Here is a 16,985-nt window from a genome sequence, read left to right on the forward strand (position 1 = left end):
CCGTAAACTGGGGCATTGACTCTCTCTAGCCTCTAGCCAAGTAGAGAGGGTGATAGAAAGAAACCTTTACAAGCATTTATCCAAAAAGCATGCATATATTTGGAGAGTCTTCCTTGGGCGCCAACTTTGTTTTATTTTAAATTCACTGTAGTAGTCGTCTTCGTAGGCGGGTGCACCGTGCACGAGTGCGGTGTGCATGTCGGGTCTGGAGGTGTGTGCGTCGTTTCCCTTGTAATGCGGACATACTATCAACAAAGAAGCTCGTAGACTTTGTGGAGTATAGTTAAGGTACTAACCCTGAGCCTTAAACCCGTCTGCTTGCATCTTAAGTTAACATGTCCATGATAGGAGATCTGATCTTATCCGGTGGGTCTGCAGATGCCCCTACCTACCAGGGTTTCGTTGGCGCAAAAGGCAACACCTTTAGGCCCCTATTGAATCAAACACAAGGGAGCACTACTAATCGCCGCTACAGTACCAGCAGGAGCATACAGTGCTCCCCCTTGGCCCCTGCTACTAGCCCTAACTCGGTTGGGATCTTTCTTTGGGGGGCGTTCGCTGGTGGTGGGCTAGTGCCTAGTGGTGTAGGACTCGCAATCACACACCCTACTCCAAGGGAAGATACGCTACAGCCCGGCGCTGCGCGGAAACATGGCGGATGGGTCCGGCGGAGGCCAAGTACTGGCCGCCGCGCAGGGCAGGCGCTTTGGCAGCGCACCAGCGCAGGGCCATTGCGCCGTCACGAGGTAGAGATGACGCTTTTCAAAGCCCCCCGGCTTCATTCATTGCCCGCCGCGCGGCGCGGCCAGTTTCGGGTTCGTGAACCACCCCGAGCGCCGGGCGGAGACGGAATGGATCATGGTCCATGGATGGATGGACCGGTTATCTTCACTTCTTGAGGAAGGTCTCGCGCTCCTCTTGAAGGCTGGAGCACACATTTTGCCTCCTCCCCCCTTGGCAGTTTGCTGCTTCGGCGCGCAGGTCCGGTGTCGTACGTGCCTGCCGCTCTCTGCCGAGCAGCCGAGCATCATGTGAGTTACAGCTTACGACTTACAAGGGAATGGAGGGCTTCGGTCTGGCGGTCGGCCGGCCGGGGCGGGGACCCGTGGCGCGCTCCACCAGCGTGAGTTTTTGCTAGGGTGATCAGTTGATCACCTTCCGATGCTAGTACGTGTACCAGCGAAGGGGGCACGCGTCGCTTTCGGCGGCATTTTTACGCATAATATTGTTGATTACTAGTACTTAGTTGATAGTTCGGTTGGATATAAGATAGTAATACTAGTTACTCAACTAATAATCCAAGGGCACAACATATCTCCAGGTTTGTGCTAGGCCATACATTACCTGATACTCCCTCCGTCTCAGTTTACAAGTCATGGACTTAGCACGGTCTCTCACATTACACTTTCACCGTTCATTTATCTTACATTATATTATTTGTGATTATAAACTACGAATCCAATTATTTTAAATTTATATTAAAAAATTATTGGTTAAATTATTAGTCAAAGATTATAAATTTTGAACCCTAATACGCGTGACCTCCTTAGGAACACAAACAGAGGTAGTACTTTTTATACTTACATGTCATACAGTTACTACACACAAAAATTACGTTACTAATATAAAGTTTCTTTAAACCTTCCCTCTCTTTTTCTTTCCTAATCCACCTTCTTCCTTCCTTAGTTATTGTATAGACATGATTTCTCACATGACAAACTATACATTTTCTTCTATGAATCTCTACTCATCCCCTTGCTGCCTCAGTAAATTGCTACATTAATAACATGCTATTTAGTGCTATGTAAACTATCCTAATAATTATTTTGGTTGGGATTGCAGTTGTATTCCTTGGCAGTAACTACTAATGAAGTTTGTAATGAAATCTAGGGGACATGGTGGGTAAGGATGCTAGGGATGAAAGTGAGCATAAAGACAAGGGGGAACATTATTAGTGAGCGATAAAGGAAAAGTGATGCTCACACCACCCACCACCAACAACCACGGAGGGAAGAACTACAAATATAGTAGGGATGAGGTAGCATCTAAGAGCGGGGCTAATGAGCTATGATTCCGATGGGGTAAGGATCAATGGAGAAAGAGGTGTGGATGTTGTTAGATTCGGGTGATTGAATTAGACCTGAGCAAAGTGTGCGCCAGGCCGGGTTGGCAAAAAACCCACAATGATTCGGGCTAAAAAATGTGACCGATCCCGCCCATGAACAGTTTTTGGATGGCCTTTTCGGACTTTTTTTGGCTAGGATGTCCGTTCATTTTTAGTTGGGAAATAAAAAAATAATCGAGCGGGGTTTGGCCCGCTTGGATTTTTTACGAGCTGGCAAAATGTGCTCCACACCCGGCCCTATAAAGGTCATAGGCCGGGTTTAGCCTGGCGGGCTCGAGCTGGGCAAATTTGCTAAGGTCTAGATTGGATGTATTTCAATAATTAGTTATGATACAAAATTTGTAGGTGAAGATCTAACTACTAGTTAGGTTCTTTACCATCCCTTGGTCCCAATTCCTTATCACTATGTGAGCATCATCAAATATGTGTTTGGTTGTTGCCTCCAACTGAGCAAGCCAAATTTTTAGCATGCCCATCAATTAGGCCTTCATTTGGTTGCAGGGCTAAACTTGCCGCAACCAAATTTTTCGACCGGGAGCGATCGACGGAGGAGGAGCAACGCTCACATCACCCAACCAACACCAATGACCACGAAAGGGCGAGCGTGTCCAAAACACTCGAATCATCGAATGTTGGCTCGCCCCTCATCGTCCGTCCCACTGGACGACTCGGACAGCGCTCGCTTCCTCGCGCGGCCGCACCTGCTCCCTTGCCCCCCTTGGTGGCTCCGTCTCACCGTCGAAAGTCCGAGCATCTCTGCCGGAGGGCGGCAGCACGGCATGCATCTTCCTCTCATCTCCTCTCCCCGGGACCAAAGAGAGGGTGTCATCCAGATTCTTCGTAACTGCAAAGACGGCACCAAACCAAGCGGCGAATGCAATCTCCTCAGTGTTGCACCGTACCACACTGCCTGGTAAACGACACGTAGACCCACAACACAAAAAGGCCGATCCAGCGCCGCAGCGCGCCACGTCCCATGCCGGTGGTTTTCGTGATTCGTGAACCATCCGACGACCGCTTCCACTGTTAGCGGAATGTTTTCCTTTCGGCGCGATCGCACACGCCAGCGCTCGGGCGGGACCGGCCCCCTGACCCCTGCATGCATTGCTAAGCCTAAAGACTGCCACTCATGGCCAACCATGGCTGATGGATGGCTCCTGGCTGGGGCAACAAACAAAACAATGATGCTGTGAGCGTACAGTGGCGTTCCCTCCTTGCCACGGGCACGGGCGGCATTTAGGGAGGCGCCGATGCATGCCGCCTGCTGGGACCCTGATCTCACCCTATTTTTATTTACCTGCGTGTGTGGGGTGCCGGACAGACACGGGAGATTTGACGCAACGTCTGCACGGCGCGCTTGGATACGTACCGATACAGGGCCCTTCTTTTTGTAACTCCCTTTCAATTCGCGCGCCCAGGATGGTACCCGGTACGTAGTATGCCTACGCGCGTATGTATACATGGAGACGGCATGTACGCACGTACGGTACGGGTACGGGTAGGTTGTTGTACAGCGTCACGCGCGACGCATCAATGCGATTTGATCGCTCATGTGCCGGCAACAGTAGCCCCCCCTCTGCTCTTCGTGTGTGTGTCTCGTGGACGCGGCCGGGCAGGGGGTACGCGCGGCCGCGTAAATACGAAACTGTGTTGGGAACCCCGGCCGGCGTCGGCGGCGATCTCGGCAGGATCCGGCCGTGCGCTAACGCAAATTGCATAGCTGTATTTTCGTTGCAAACTTTTGCCGTGTTCCCGACACGTTGGGCCGCCTCCCAGGTAGTGGCTAAAGTTGGGTGGCGGTACGGTGCACGGAGATTTGAATGGAGTACTGTCCCGTTTGCTCTGCTTGTCAACGTGAAAAGTTAGAAATTTAAATAAATATAAAATTTTCCGTGCAACTTCTGAAAAGTTAGAAACTCGGAAAAGCTGAGTTTATATGAACAACTGAAAATCAATTTTCTGAACTTTTAGTAGCTTCTTGAGCCTAGACAGCTGCTCTTCAAGAAAAAATCAGTAACAACTTTTTAAAAAAATTTAAAAATTGCAGCTCAAACAAATGGACTCTTAACTTGCTTGCTGGAGAGAGGCGGCCTTGCCGCGCTTGCGCCTCCGGCCGTCTCTCCGGCCATTTGGTTTTTGAACGGGCAATTTTCACGTCTGGCCTGCTAGTGCCTAGTGACCTGATAGATGTGCTCCGGTCCTCGGTTCAGGATTATGAGTCCTTGTCTCTGGAGATACTCTGTTAGTGCTCAAAATCAGTGTGCCACGTGCGTAGGATTAGGGGTTGTTTGCTTCCCGGTTACCACACCGCGCGTGTGGCGGCGCCACACCTGCAGCGGGGAAATCAACTAGCTGTAGAAAATTCGTGGCGCGTCGCAGCTTATGGTCCTGTTTGATAGGGGTTCTCAAAGTGCTTCTCCACCGGTTTTTGGTGAAGTCCTACCAAAAGGCTAATTTTAAAACGGCTTCACCACCAAAGCCGGGGAGAAGCCGCAAAACGGCTTACACTAGAGAGAAGCTGAAAAAGGTGGCTTCACCGGCTTCTCCTCTCTCTTCAAGCATTAAGTGATCATAAAATTACATATATTGCCATTGAGAAGCCGTTTTACCAAACGTTTTGCAAAATGGCTTCAACTTCATAAAAAAGCCACTCCACCGAAGAAGCCGAAGCCATTTTATGAGAAGCCGAAGCTCTACCAAACAGGACCTATTTACCATCCAAGCAGTTGCCAAGCTTCTGTGGCGATACCGAATCTAAAGCGTGGCGAGCGCAAGCGGGGAACCAAGTACGCCCTTATTACATTTACCGTGCCCACGAATAAAACAATTTTCAACGGAGATATCAACTGCACCACGACAACTCTGTGTGGTGTTTTTTTTTCCCAAAATACATTTTGGCAAAAGACAAACAACAATTTTGGTAGGCATCCACGGTCCATTGCTACAAATCCCACATCATCTTAAAGTAATACGAACGTTGCGCGCATATAATTTGATTAATTTTTAATCGGAATCTGCAAAGCTCGACTGGGAGCACGAAACAGCGCTACGGGTCGCCAGTTCCCGTGCTGGCTTGGTGTTCCGCTGGTGCCGTTGCCAAGGATGCAAGCGCAACGGTGCTGGTGGTGTCCTTGATGTGGCCTCCTCGTTTCGGTTTGTCGCCGTTGTGACCGGTGCGTGAGAAAGCAAGCACGCACTCACGCAGCGCGTACGCACGTAGTACGCGGCTACCGGCTACGCCGTAGCGCCCGCGTGTGCGGACGGAGTAGGCGTAGCCCAGTAGTAGGTATACTAGGTAGCACCTACTACCGGCTGCCAACCGTACGGTAGACGGCTGGCGCTGCTGCTAGTGCTAGTAGTACGCTTGAGTACTAGACCGGTGAGAGCGTTGGAGGCCGCCCATGTGCGCGCGCGGCGCACCGGCACCCCCACCGCGCGCACCGCGTGTGCCCGGCCGGGGAGCAAGGCGCCCTCGGCTTGCAGACCGCGCACGGGGGACAGCACAGGCAGCTAGCGAAGCGAAGCCGCCGGGGCCGTAGCCCACACTGGCTGGCATGGGCAAGGAGCTAGGAGCCCCGCGCTGCTTCGGGCGGCATGCCCATGGCGGCCGAGCGAGCACCGCGGGCGGCCTCGCGGCTCGCCTTCGGGCACCGGGTTGCCTGCGCTTCGGCACGTACACACGGCCGTGCACGACGCGCCGCACCGCTCATCGGACTGTGTTGCGCGCTAGCTAGCGGCCGCGCGATACCGTGTACAACAATGGCGGGAGGCACTAGCCGTTCAGATCGTCGTTGCGGCAGATCATGGCTTTCTGTTTCCTGATCTTTCTCCGTAGAACGTATAGTAATCCGCTGCATGTCGGGAGATCGTTGGAAATGGGCAGAACCTGAGATTGCTAGAAAAGGAATCGAAATCTTTTTCCTTTTGCGAGAGAAAGAAAGTCCTTCCTTTTGGGATACGGAAACCGGGAATGTTGCGGCAGATCGTGGCGGATCCGTAGTTTTCTCGGTGACTTGCACCTGTCACATCGGATGTTTGATACTAATTAGGAGTATTAAGTATAGTCTAATTACAAAACTAATTGCACATATAGAGTCTAATTCGCGAGACGAATCTATTAAGCCTAATTAGTTCATGATTTGACAATGTGGTGCTACAGTAACCATTTGCTAATGATGGATCAATGAGGCTTAATAGATTCGTCTCGTGAATTAGTATACGGGTTCTGCAGTTAGTTTTATAATTAGCTCATATTTAATCCTTTTAATTAACGTCCAAACATCCGATGTGATCCTCCTAAAGTTTAAAGTTTAGTACCTCGTATTCAACCACATCCTTCGTCGTTCTGAAAACATTACTCGGACGCGTGCAACTGTATGTACATGCACCCTCTTCGGCGGATTGAACGAGGAACTTAAATTCGACGCCTGGCAATCGGCCACGTGTAGTTCAAGGTCACACGCAACAGTCGTACCCCGTACAAGTAGTACTATTCAGGCCATCCGTGCAGAAGGGTGGTCAGGCACGGAGATTATCACGACCGAACAGTAGTACGTGAATGCGCGGCAAGGTGCACAACGAGGTCACGTATTCACGTAGGGTGGGAGTACGTCAAAGTGATCCTAACTTGCAGACGCGCGCCGAGCTGGCCAGTTCAAGGGAAGCCGCGGCTGGCTCTGCTTTTGCTGCCGGTGACCGAGGATGCAAAGTTGCAAACACAACAGTGCTGAACTGCAGATATATAGGAGTAATAGTGACATGGGCTTTTGAGACGATCCTTTCGCCGTTTGGCTTGCCGCTGTGTCAACCGTTATGATTTGTGACTTGTGAGGAGCACGCAGGTGGCAGGACGCGTATGGCATTGTGTACCGCGTTACCGCGTATGAAGTGGGATTAGACTTTCTGGTGCTACCGGCGGCCGTATACAAGTGCGCTCGCACGCGCTAGAAGAAATAGGAAAATCTATAAGGCCCATGTGCACGCGCCGTACCGGGGCGGCATGTACGAAGCGTGCGCGGTGCGCTGCCGCTCGGGTCTCTGCCTGTCCTCCTCTCAGCCGCTACCGTACACGGCCGCTCCCACTCAGTACCATTCTGGTTTGTATTTTGTAGGATATGGACAATACAACTATACGAGCATGCACTGTTCAAACCGTCGCACTCTCATGCTGTGCTACTGCGTAACAGTATCAGTAGCTGCTGAACATACGCCCCAGGAGAAAACGACGAGCCGTCTTTACATGCACCGTCGCCGCTCCATTCGTTGGCTGTACCTGGCTACGTGCTTCAAAAGGTGAGATCTCTGTAAAGCTGGCAGAAGCTCTTGCAGATTTGACCGAGAGCCATCGTATAAACAAACTGAAATCTTTTATTGGGTTTCTGAACCGATCGGCACCGCCGCCTCAAACGCCTCCGTTTCCTATCAGGATGCCCGGTGCATCAGTTTCAGGACCAGAGCAATCCTGCGGCTCTCAGCTACGCACTCCAAAGTCCAAGTAGTGTTCTTACCAATATCCTAGACAGCCACCTGGTACTACAATGAACGCCTAGCAAGTATCTTCCAATGTATCTACTAGACTACTAACTAGCACCTATTAACATAAAAGTACAAATATTACGTTTCTAACAGCTGCTTCTCTGAATCACGAGGGAACTATAGAACAGCGGACGCTAAGGCCTGCGTCATTGCTCCTCATGTACGTCTGTCTCGTCGTATATCTCCTCCTGCATAACATGGAAGGAAAAATTAAGGATAAGTGGGTACTTAACAGTTAACAGTAGCATTGCTCAAGTTTAAGACTCAGTGCAATCGAGGTTTTTTTAGTATCCCTGAACTTTACTATAGTTTACCCAGTGGAATGTAGGGCACTGAAGTTCGGTATGTCTTCAGAGATTTTGAACAAGGAAAATCATCATCATAACTTTGTCAGTCATGATAAATGTCAATATGCCAAAGATTATAGAAGATAAAACAGTTTGCTCAAACTTGGAAAGAAAATAAGCCATGTGAGATCACTAACCTGCAGAAGCTCCTCAATGACATCCTCCATGGTTATGATACCAACAGCCTCTTCATCTTCACTCAACGTGGGCAGGGGCTCTTCATGTATCTGCAGAACATCTGATTGGTCTTTGGACCATTTCTTAGGCTTGCTCCCTCTATTTGACGTGTTCTGAGTGTTAGGGTAGCTCTTCCATCTTCGCAGTGGTGGTGGAAGGTTCTTCACGACCTTTTCGTTATTCTTGTCGTCAATAGCAATGGACACCTCTTTGTTTAGCACCCGACAAAAGGAAAACAATGAGAAAGATATATATTGAGAAGGTAATACATGCCAGATGCCTAGTAAAAACCGCGTTGGAGCTCACCAAAAGTTCCACCATCATTGGCTGGCTGTTCAGCTGGTTCATTGGGAATGTTTTTCCTTATGACCACTGCCATGTGGCTGTGGCCTTTCTGAAATTCATTTAGGATGTCGTAGAGGGGCATATCTTCGAAAACGCTGGCATTCATCAAGGCACAGATGTGTTAACTGAATATATAAAAGAAGGTCGTGCTATCGTAATATGTTCCAGAAAATGACGACCCAAGCAGAAGGCCACCAACTTTCAAATTTCTCAAGAAATAAACTGTTGCATTCCTATATTTAAAATTAAACCTTTTTATTAAATACATTAGCTGTATAGCCACCATCCATATAGTAACCTACTTATAAGCCACTTGAATAATCAGCTACTTCAGGCCACTTATATCGCAACCAACTTATACATGTCAGAGATACAAATGTTCTTTCATCATTATGTCTGTAGATGATGAGAATAACAAAACAAAACTAACTGTAGCTGTAGTACATATCATGCTACTTAGGTTATTACCCATTCTATAGTGAAGTCCATCACTGGTAGAAACAGGTTTGGCCATGGAGTGTCATGGACAGTTTGTCTTTTTATTTCCAGGAAAACAAATGTATAAGGAGATAGAGTTATAGTAAATTACAGAAATAACCTACAAGCATTGCACAGAAAGAGCTTTTATATATTACCGAGGAATTTTGCGGACAGTTACACTTTTGATAGGAACCTCGTCATCAGGGTTAACCGATAATAAATTCTTCACCTAAAATTTTATAGCATTTCAGATAAATATAGTACAAATTATATTCTCAAAAGATTAACAAAATATAACTTCTATAGACTCTAAGTAAAATAATAGCCACTGATAATAACATATATGTCTGAAACAAACATTCTTCTAAATTGTATTGCTTGATCATACAAGAGAAACTATAGAAAACTATGCCTTTCTCCTAAGTACAACTTGTCCGGTATTGATTGTGTTGATTGGTGTCAAATCAAATTAAATATTTACATGTTTCAACCTTTTCTAAACACGGGGAAGCCATGACATAATTTTAAACTTATGCATTACAGCTGCATGAATTCAAGGTAAATTCAAAGTGTTTATTTTGTAGCAAAATTACAAATCAAGCTACATTTAAGTAACATGCACGATTCATAATTGCCTCACTCCACAGGCTGCTATATTTGTCGATACAGTATGAAAATTCATTGAAAACAACTCTGCATACTTCAATAATTTGGTTGTAAACCTACTCAGCTCCAGTATTGACAATGACAACCCTATCAACTTAATTTGACATTGTATTCAACTAACCCTTGCTGTCATTTAGAATGTATGCTACCCAAAGATCATTATTCAATAAGAAAGAGAGGGGATCAGTGGATACTAAAGTTTAGACAATAAAAACTGAGATCTTCCAAATACAATTTTTTTAAACAAGCATAGCTTATTTTGACAGCAAACAACATTACCAATATCAATCCAATAATATTTTTCTTCTTTTCATAATAAACTGGCACCCTGCTATGCCCTTTCTCGAGGACCTCTTGCATTAGTTCCCTGTGCAAAAGACAGTATGAGCAATAGGACAGCCATAAAAAATGTTTCAGCAGAACAGTAACATAGTATCACTAAAATCATGTATAAATTAGATATAACATAGTACCTGTCAAGCTTTGCATTAATATCAATTGCAAAGGTTTGACATAATGGTGTCATAGCATCTTTAGCTTTCTTTTCAGTGAGTTCAAGAGCTCCAGCAATTATAGTAGTTTCATCATGGGTTAACTCTCCACCTTTACCTGCCTGTTTGAATTAAAAAATAATACAGTTAAGGAACAATTAGCACAGCCAAAAGACCAGAAACATCCAATCCAAAAAAAATAGTATGATAGATCATACACGCAATAAATCTCTAGGCTAGTATATCTCTGCCATCCCATTGAATAAATAATGGTACAAATACCATCATCTGCCCACTAACCTCTAACCCGCATCTAACAAGATGACCTTTGAGCAAAATCTATCCTACTCCTAATAAGCAAAATGATATATGGCCTATAGGAAATTGTTCATAGCACACACATCCTAACCATATCTGGGTTGGATACTTCAAGTAGGCTTGCCTTTCTGTCTTACATTGAATACACATCTACATGAGCAAATCATCCACTGACAGCAGAACTTATCTTAAATTATCGCCTAGGATATATGGCTTCAAAAGCATAAATGTCTCGATTAATCAATTAAAAGATCTATGCATATTGCAGTTACTTAAATAGTGTATTGCCATCTTGCATCTACAGTCTTCAGAATCTAGCAGAGTCTGTTCATAAAGAATCTCTGCTTCTTTCCAGCACACTTTAGCTGCTGCTCTCATAGCATTGAGTCATTGAGCATACCAAATTACACACGATGTCAATTCTTACCCACTAACAGACAAATCAATTCATAAATTGTTGCATTGTTCGTAGATAATTTCATATTCTAACGAGGACATACTGTAAGCAGTTCATCTTCTGCACATTTGGTTAAGTCCAGCCACCAAATATACCCTTGTAAAAGCTAATTGAGCAATTCACCTTGCATAAAACACTCTGCTCAACGCTTATCTATTATGTATATGGGGGAATTAATGATACATGTGATGCATCAGACATGGTGTGAATAGCATGTTGGACAACAGTACGGAGGGCACATCCTGCAGATCAGAGGACGATAAGAAAAGGAAAACTGGAAAAGATGGTTCTACATCTCCATGTGCCCATGTGCCTGTTTACTCGTGGGTACATAAGAAAATGATGCCTCAATAGCTACATATGATAAACACATAAATACACTATTGGTAAGTCCATTACAAGTTCAGCTTCACAGCACAGGAACATTTGCATTGTGCACATTCTATTTAGAAGATAAAATAGTTAGCATACCTCATTTCCATGCAGAGTGACAAGCGTCTTTAGCTCAGCTCTACGGAAGAGAGCTGTCTGACCATGACCCAGCACATAGTCTAGTAGCTACAACAGGAAGGACAAAAGTTCAGTTCATAGTTATCGGAGAACTTGTCAAGTAATGACAACACATTCGATCTGGCAGTATACTTATTACCTTGCTTATAGGATAGGCAACCGGAAAGCAGATCCAAACAAGCCCACGGACTAATGGAGCAACTGAAGCACCAATAGCCAGCCCATAATGTGAGCAAATGGACTGCGGTAAGATCTGTTCATACCAAAATATTAGCATAGGACACCAAATTTGACAATTGAAACTGACATCAGTAAGTGAATTTTGGATGATTCACCTCACCAAACAGCAGAATCAGTGTCACTGAGATCAAAATCGCGCCCCAAGCAGTCACCAGGCTATCAAGGAATATGGGCAAAGCCTAATATACAGACAGAAGCATATCATCACAACTAATTTCTTTGGAGGTATTAACCTCAAATCATCTGAAAATTACTGAAAGTGAAAGAGCAGAACCTCCATGGCTGCAGCATTGCAGATCAGAAGAGTGCATAGCAGAAGGTGCTGATTCTTCACAACAGGCAAAATCTTAGCTGCAATAGAGGGGGAAACATAAGTGCCAGTAGCATCAGAAAAGCATTCGACGATATATTTGTCGATACTTAGGTTTTATGTTGAAATTTAATACTGTACTTTGGTATCTAATTCTGCAAACAGTGTACCCTAGGGCTCATCTTCAGCTATTTCAATGCCGTGAAATCCCACAATAAATCAACAGAACAGAAGTGACGACCACAGCTTTTCGCTATGTGCTAAAACCCCACAACCTCAAACATCTTCACCTAAAAATATGCATCAAGCCCCAGTAAACTATACAACGACAAGAACAAGATATATCTGTTATTCTGTAGCAAAAGTTTGTCTTGTAAAGATTTGTTTGGTTTAGGCGTTGGAGAGACAAAAGCCGAGCCAGTGCAGCATTTCATTATGCTAGAGAAAATGACAAGCCACTTCTCATGGGAAAGGGCCGTATGTATATATTATTGTGGGGGGGTTTTGCAGATGACTAGCAGGAATTGGTCGAAACCAAAAGGGAACGGCTCATCAGCTCAAATGTTCGATAGTCTGATCGATCCCTATTTTCACCATCCACCGATTCCTCGGAGAAACACGCTCCTTAACTGACTATACTATCAATGGACTAATTATTCGTAATTCGTAAAGCGAACCAACAGGAAGGTGTTCGACGAAATGCCAGGCCAGCCCGGGCAGCAGTGCAGCAGCGAAACCCGAGGAACCCCGCATCTAAATCCGGCGCCGCGCGCACCCGCCTCCCACCTACGGCGCTAGCGAACGGACCCGCGCGGGCGTGCGCCGTGCGTGGCGGAAGGCCTGTACGTACCTGCGTGCTTGCGGTCCTGCTCGGTGCCGGACTTGGCGAGGACCTCGAGGTCGACGAGGCTGAGGGACATGAGGCCGAGCGTGAGGCCCGACATGAGGCCCGCGAAGAGCACGAGCACGATGATGATGACGATGTGCTCGAAGAAGGGCGCCGAGCAGCAGTGGTACTCCACCGCCATCCACCGCCTCCCCCTTCTGCCGCAGCGATCCCCGCTCCTCTGTCTCTCTCCGCCGGCTCCGACGACGAGGGTCACCACCACCAGAAGCTTCTTCCCCCCTTCTCGCGCGAGCTCGCCCCCACCTCCTGCTCCGCGACCACGAGCGATTCCGCAGCTCCCTTCTTAATTTAGGCCATGTTTAGTTACTCCCAACTTCCAACTTTGACACTATGCAAAAAGAAGATTCCCCATCACATCAAACTTACGGTACATGCATGGAGTACTAAATGTAGATGAAATTAAAAAGTAATTGCACAGTTTTGTTGTACTTTGCGAGACGAATCTTTTGAGCCTAATTAGTCAATATTTGGACAATAATTCACAAATACAAACGAAACGCTACAGTGCGCTACAGTGCTGTAACAGTAATTTGGCACCTCCCAAATTGACCAACTAAACAAGGCCTTAGGGAGCGTGGGCGTGGGGGTGTCAGCTGTGCAAGCGAGGTGGTGGGGAGGCGTGGCCGCGGTTGCCACGCGACACAGCCGAGGCGCTGACAACGTGGGCCAGGCGCGCGCTCGCGTTGGCCCACTTGATCGGACGCATGGTCGTGGTTCGCGGCCGTACAGGATTGTTTCGCTGTAGGTGAACCCGGAATCAGTTGGGTCCACTCTGCAGTAAGAAAGAGGGGAGGTTACGCGGGGTTCTAGGAGAAATTGCTGGAAGACACCTACCGACCTGCGCCGGCTTCGTCGGGGCTGTCGGCATCTGTGTCGGTGCTTCCATGGGCCCGATCTATGAACAGGTGGCGGCGACCGGCGACGAGCCGGCGAGCATCTCCTTCAAATCGTGGTCAAAGCATTTTCCAAGCTCAAAAGGGCACCGCCGGCTAAAGCGTAATCAGCAAGAAAATACACGAGCTGTGCGTGTTTTACGTTAGATTCTTATAGTGAACGGCTTTTCTCATCGAATTGTGAATCGATGCCTTCTTGCCACGAGGTGTATAAACCCTCATACAGCTCAAAAGGCTACGACAATTTTTTTAGGTGAGTATCCGTCAATAAACTCCGTTGCAAAAAAGGCTGGAGCACGTCAGCACGGCCGCCGGGGGGGGGGGGGTACTGTGCACGGCGCAGCTGCGTCGCTTGCATGCGGGGCGCGTGTGCACGACGGGGGTCGGCGTGGTACGGCGCGGGCGCGCGGCGGATTACGGCGCACGGAGCGTTGAGAAGACGAGATCATCAAGTTGGACAGATCCTCTCTCTGCTGGATCTGCAGCGCGTCAGACTTATTTCGTCTCTCGTTTTTGTTTTGACGCCGGAAATCAGCACGTCAAGAGTTTCAGTCTTTCAGACGTGATCCTTATTATACTATAATTTGCCCGTGTGGTTAGTAAAAGTGTGTTAAGTGCGATCATGACACCGTAAAGCGAGATTTTGCTCAACAGCGCATCTCGCATTCTTCCTTTTTTGTTTTTACTCGTGGAACTTTTTAAACGCACGGGAGCGTATTTAGCAACACATAATAACAAAAAAGCCCTCCATTTTCAAAGAAGATACGGTACAGAAGAAGCCGTCGTCATCCGCCGCATTCTTCTTCTTTTTTCGTGAGAGGGCTGGATCCTCCGGCTAAAATTTATCCCTTGTCACATCGAATATTCAGATGCTAATTAGAAGAACTAAATATGAGCTAATTATAAAACTAATTGCAGAAACCTTAGGCTAATTCGCGAGACGAATCTATTAAGCCTAATTAATCCATCATTAGCAATTGATTACTGTAGCACCACATTGTCAAATCATGGACTAATCGGTTCGTCGGAGTGGCTGAGGAAGTGGCCTTGCCGAGGAAGACCCCGCCGGCGAACTGCGTGCCCTACATGACGAACGCCTCGTCCCAACACATGAAGTAGGGGGACACCCGCCCGAGCAGCGTCCTCGCGAACACTGCCACCAGGCACCAGAGCTTCGTCACCACCAGCCCCCGCACGCGCAGGTCGGGCTTCGCGACGTTGGCGGCACCCACGTCGAGCTCCAAGTCCCTGCCGCCACCGTGCGCCCACGCCACGTGGTGGTCGCAGCGAGGGCAAGGCAGAGGAGGAGGTGGAGGTGGGCGCTGGTGGTGGCGCGGGCCATGGCGTGCGAGGAGGAGGTTGGTGTGTCAGGATTCACAAATGGATAAACTTCTCGCTCGCCCACGAATCTGAGGAGTTGGCGGGGTCCGCGACGGCGCTCCCGAAGCCCTTGGCCGCCTCGCTTGCCTAGCTCGCTGCCGACGAGCGCCTTTTCGCCACGCCGGCGCAGCCCCTTCCATCGCCGCCCCTGATTCCGGCACTGACACGCTGATCTCCCGGCCCCGCGGCATCCCACAACGGCGCTGCTCGACTCCGCTCTGCCGGCGGGGACCTCCTCCCGCTGCTCAGCTTCCGCCTTGTAGGCTCCTACGAAGTGGATCGCGCGGGCAAAATAAAAAAACTCGTGGGAAAGGAAGAGGGGGCCGATTGGGGGACGGTCGTAGTCACGCAAATATGCAGGGCAACTGTGTCTTGATTCGGCTCGCCCAATATTTTGGGCAGGTTTGGAGGAGCTGTTGGGGAGGGTTTTCTTCCCTTTTCCCCTAATTAAGTTATTAGGGGTAATTTAAGAGAGCTTTTGGAGTTGCTCTTACACCAGCATTTGCATTGGTCTGCAAAAGGAATCGTACGCCAAGTTTCAATTGTAAGGAAGTATTTCCTCCATTCCAAATTACTACCGTTTTAGCTTTTTAGGTACGCTAGCTTTTGCTGTGTGTGTATAGCTTAGGAAAAGGTGTGGGTGATCTTGACGGAAAAGCGAGCAACGACAGCGGCAGACGCTATCGTTTCCGCTTGCGGTTTCAACTGCCCATGCATGAGCAGAAGAGAAGGTATAAACTATGAGGATGCCGATCAGTATACGTGCCAACCTTTCTACAACCAGCTAACTGACGAAACTTCGAGACGATGATATGGACGACTGAGAAAAGGGAAGATGTGATTGCAGGTCACGAATGGCCGCAATTTATATTGGACTTCTAACTGCACGCTACTACCCTCGTTCCGCATAAATTTCCTGAATGCTATGTCACGAAAGTGATGGTGCAGGTAGAAGCGGATGATAGTCAGTTGGACTGGCATGTGTTTGATCCGTAAAGTGACATCAGTTACTAAAATCTTCGATGGAGCTAGGCAATTCGACTTCTTACAAAGCCACGACCTTGCCACATACCAACGTGCGTGCCCTGTGCCTTATAGGCACCACAAGGAAAAAAAAACTAGTTCTATTAATCAAGCTAGAGAGAATCGTTGGTGATCCTTATAGGCACCAATTTGCACCTGTAGAATGCAAAATTCACTTCTTCCGGATCAACGTTAGGACGACACCACGCAATACCCATTCATTCGAACTAGCTTATTCTTTTTTGAGCTTTAGGATATAAATAAATTGATAAAATAGTGTCCCGGGATTAACCATTAGCGTCACCATTTTCCATCATATCTTTAGTGGAGTGCGAGGAACACCCTGTACGATGAGTGGCATGGCAGCATTGTCGAACAATCATTTTAGGCTTTCATGATAAGGCGTGAGCCATGAAACTTGACTAAAGTGTGCTGCGTAGCTTCTAATCACCGCGATATACCGTGTTTGTCTATGTTGACGACGCAACAGCTGTACTTTTATTTCGCATATATTTTTTTAAAAATCATTCTAAGGAGAAACTGATTAGTCAGTGAACTGTTAACTCAACTTTTGAAAGCAATGCCAAATGGTTCTAGGAATAAGTTCTTTTTGGGCCTGCATGGTTTAGCCATCGCACTGTATGGGCTTTAAAGCCAATTGGGCCCAGATATCTAAAGTTATGACCATCCAATATCATTGTATAGTTGCATTGATTAAAGCCTCCAAATCTTATAAAATGGTGACTACAGCCTTCATAAATGATTATAGCACTTGCTCTGC

At 47.4% G+C, this 16,985-nt stretch overlaps 1 protein-coding gene across 1 annotated transcript; it reads right to left on the reverse strand.

Moving 5' to 3' along the window:
* Nucleotides 1–7,474: 7,474 nt before the first annotated feature.
* On the reverse strand, nucleotides 7,475–13,177 carry LOC101764310 (DUF21 domain-containing protein At2g14520). Its single transcript, XM_004982133.3, has 11 exons — nucleotides 12,852–13,177; nucleotides 11,966–12,042; nucleotides 11,787–11,870; nucleotides 11,591–11,704; nucleotides 11,413–11,499; nucleotides 10,149–10,288; nucleotides 9,955–10,042; nucleotides 9,165–9,238; nucleotides 8,491–8,624; nucleotides 8,145–8,392; nucleotides 7,475–7,848 (listed from the first exon to the last, which is right to left on the reverse strand). The coding sequence occupies exons 1-11, from the start codon at nucleotides 13,027–13,029 to the stop codon at nucleotides 7,807–7,809; spliced, it is 1,266 nt and encodes a 421-aa protein (XP_004982190.1). The 5' UTR covers nucleotides 13,030–13,177; the 3' UTR covers nucleotides 7,475–7,806.
* Between the last annotated feature and the right edge of the window lie 3,808 nt (nucleotides 13,178–16,985).

This window comes from Setaria italica, chromosome IX, assembly GCF_000263155.2.
Source record: "Setaria italica strain Yugu1 chromosome IX, Setaria_italica_v2.0, whole genome shotgun sequence".
NCBI classification, from domain to species: domain Eukaryota; kingdom Viridiplantae; phylum Streptophyta; class Magnoliopsida; order Poales; family Poaceae; genus Setaria; species Setaria italica.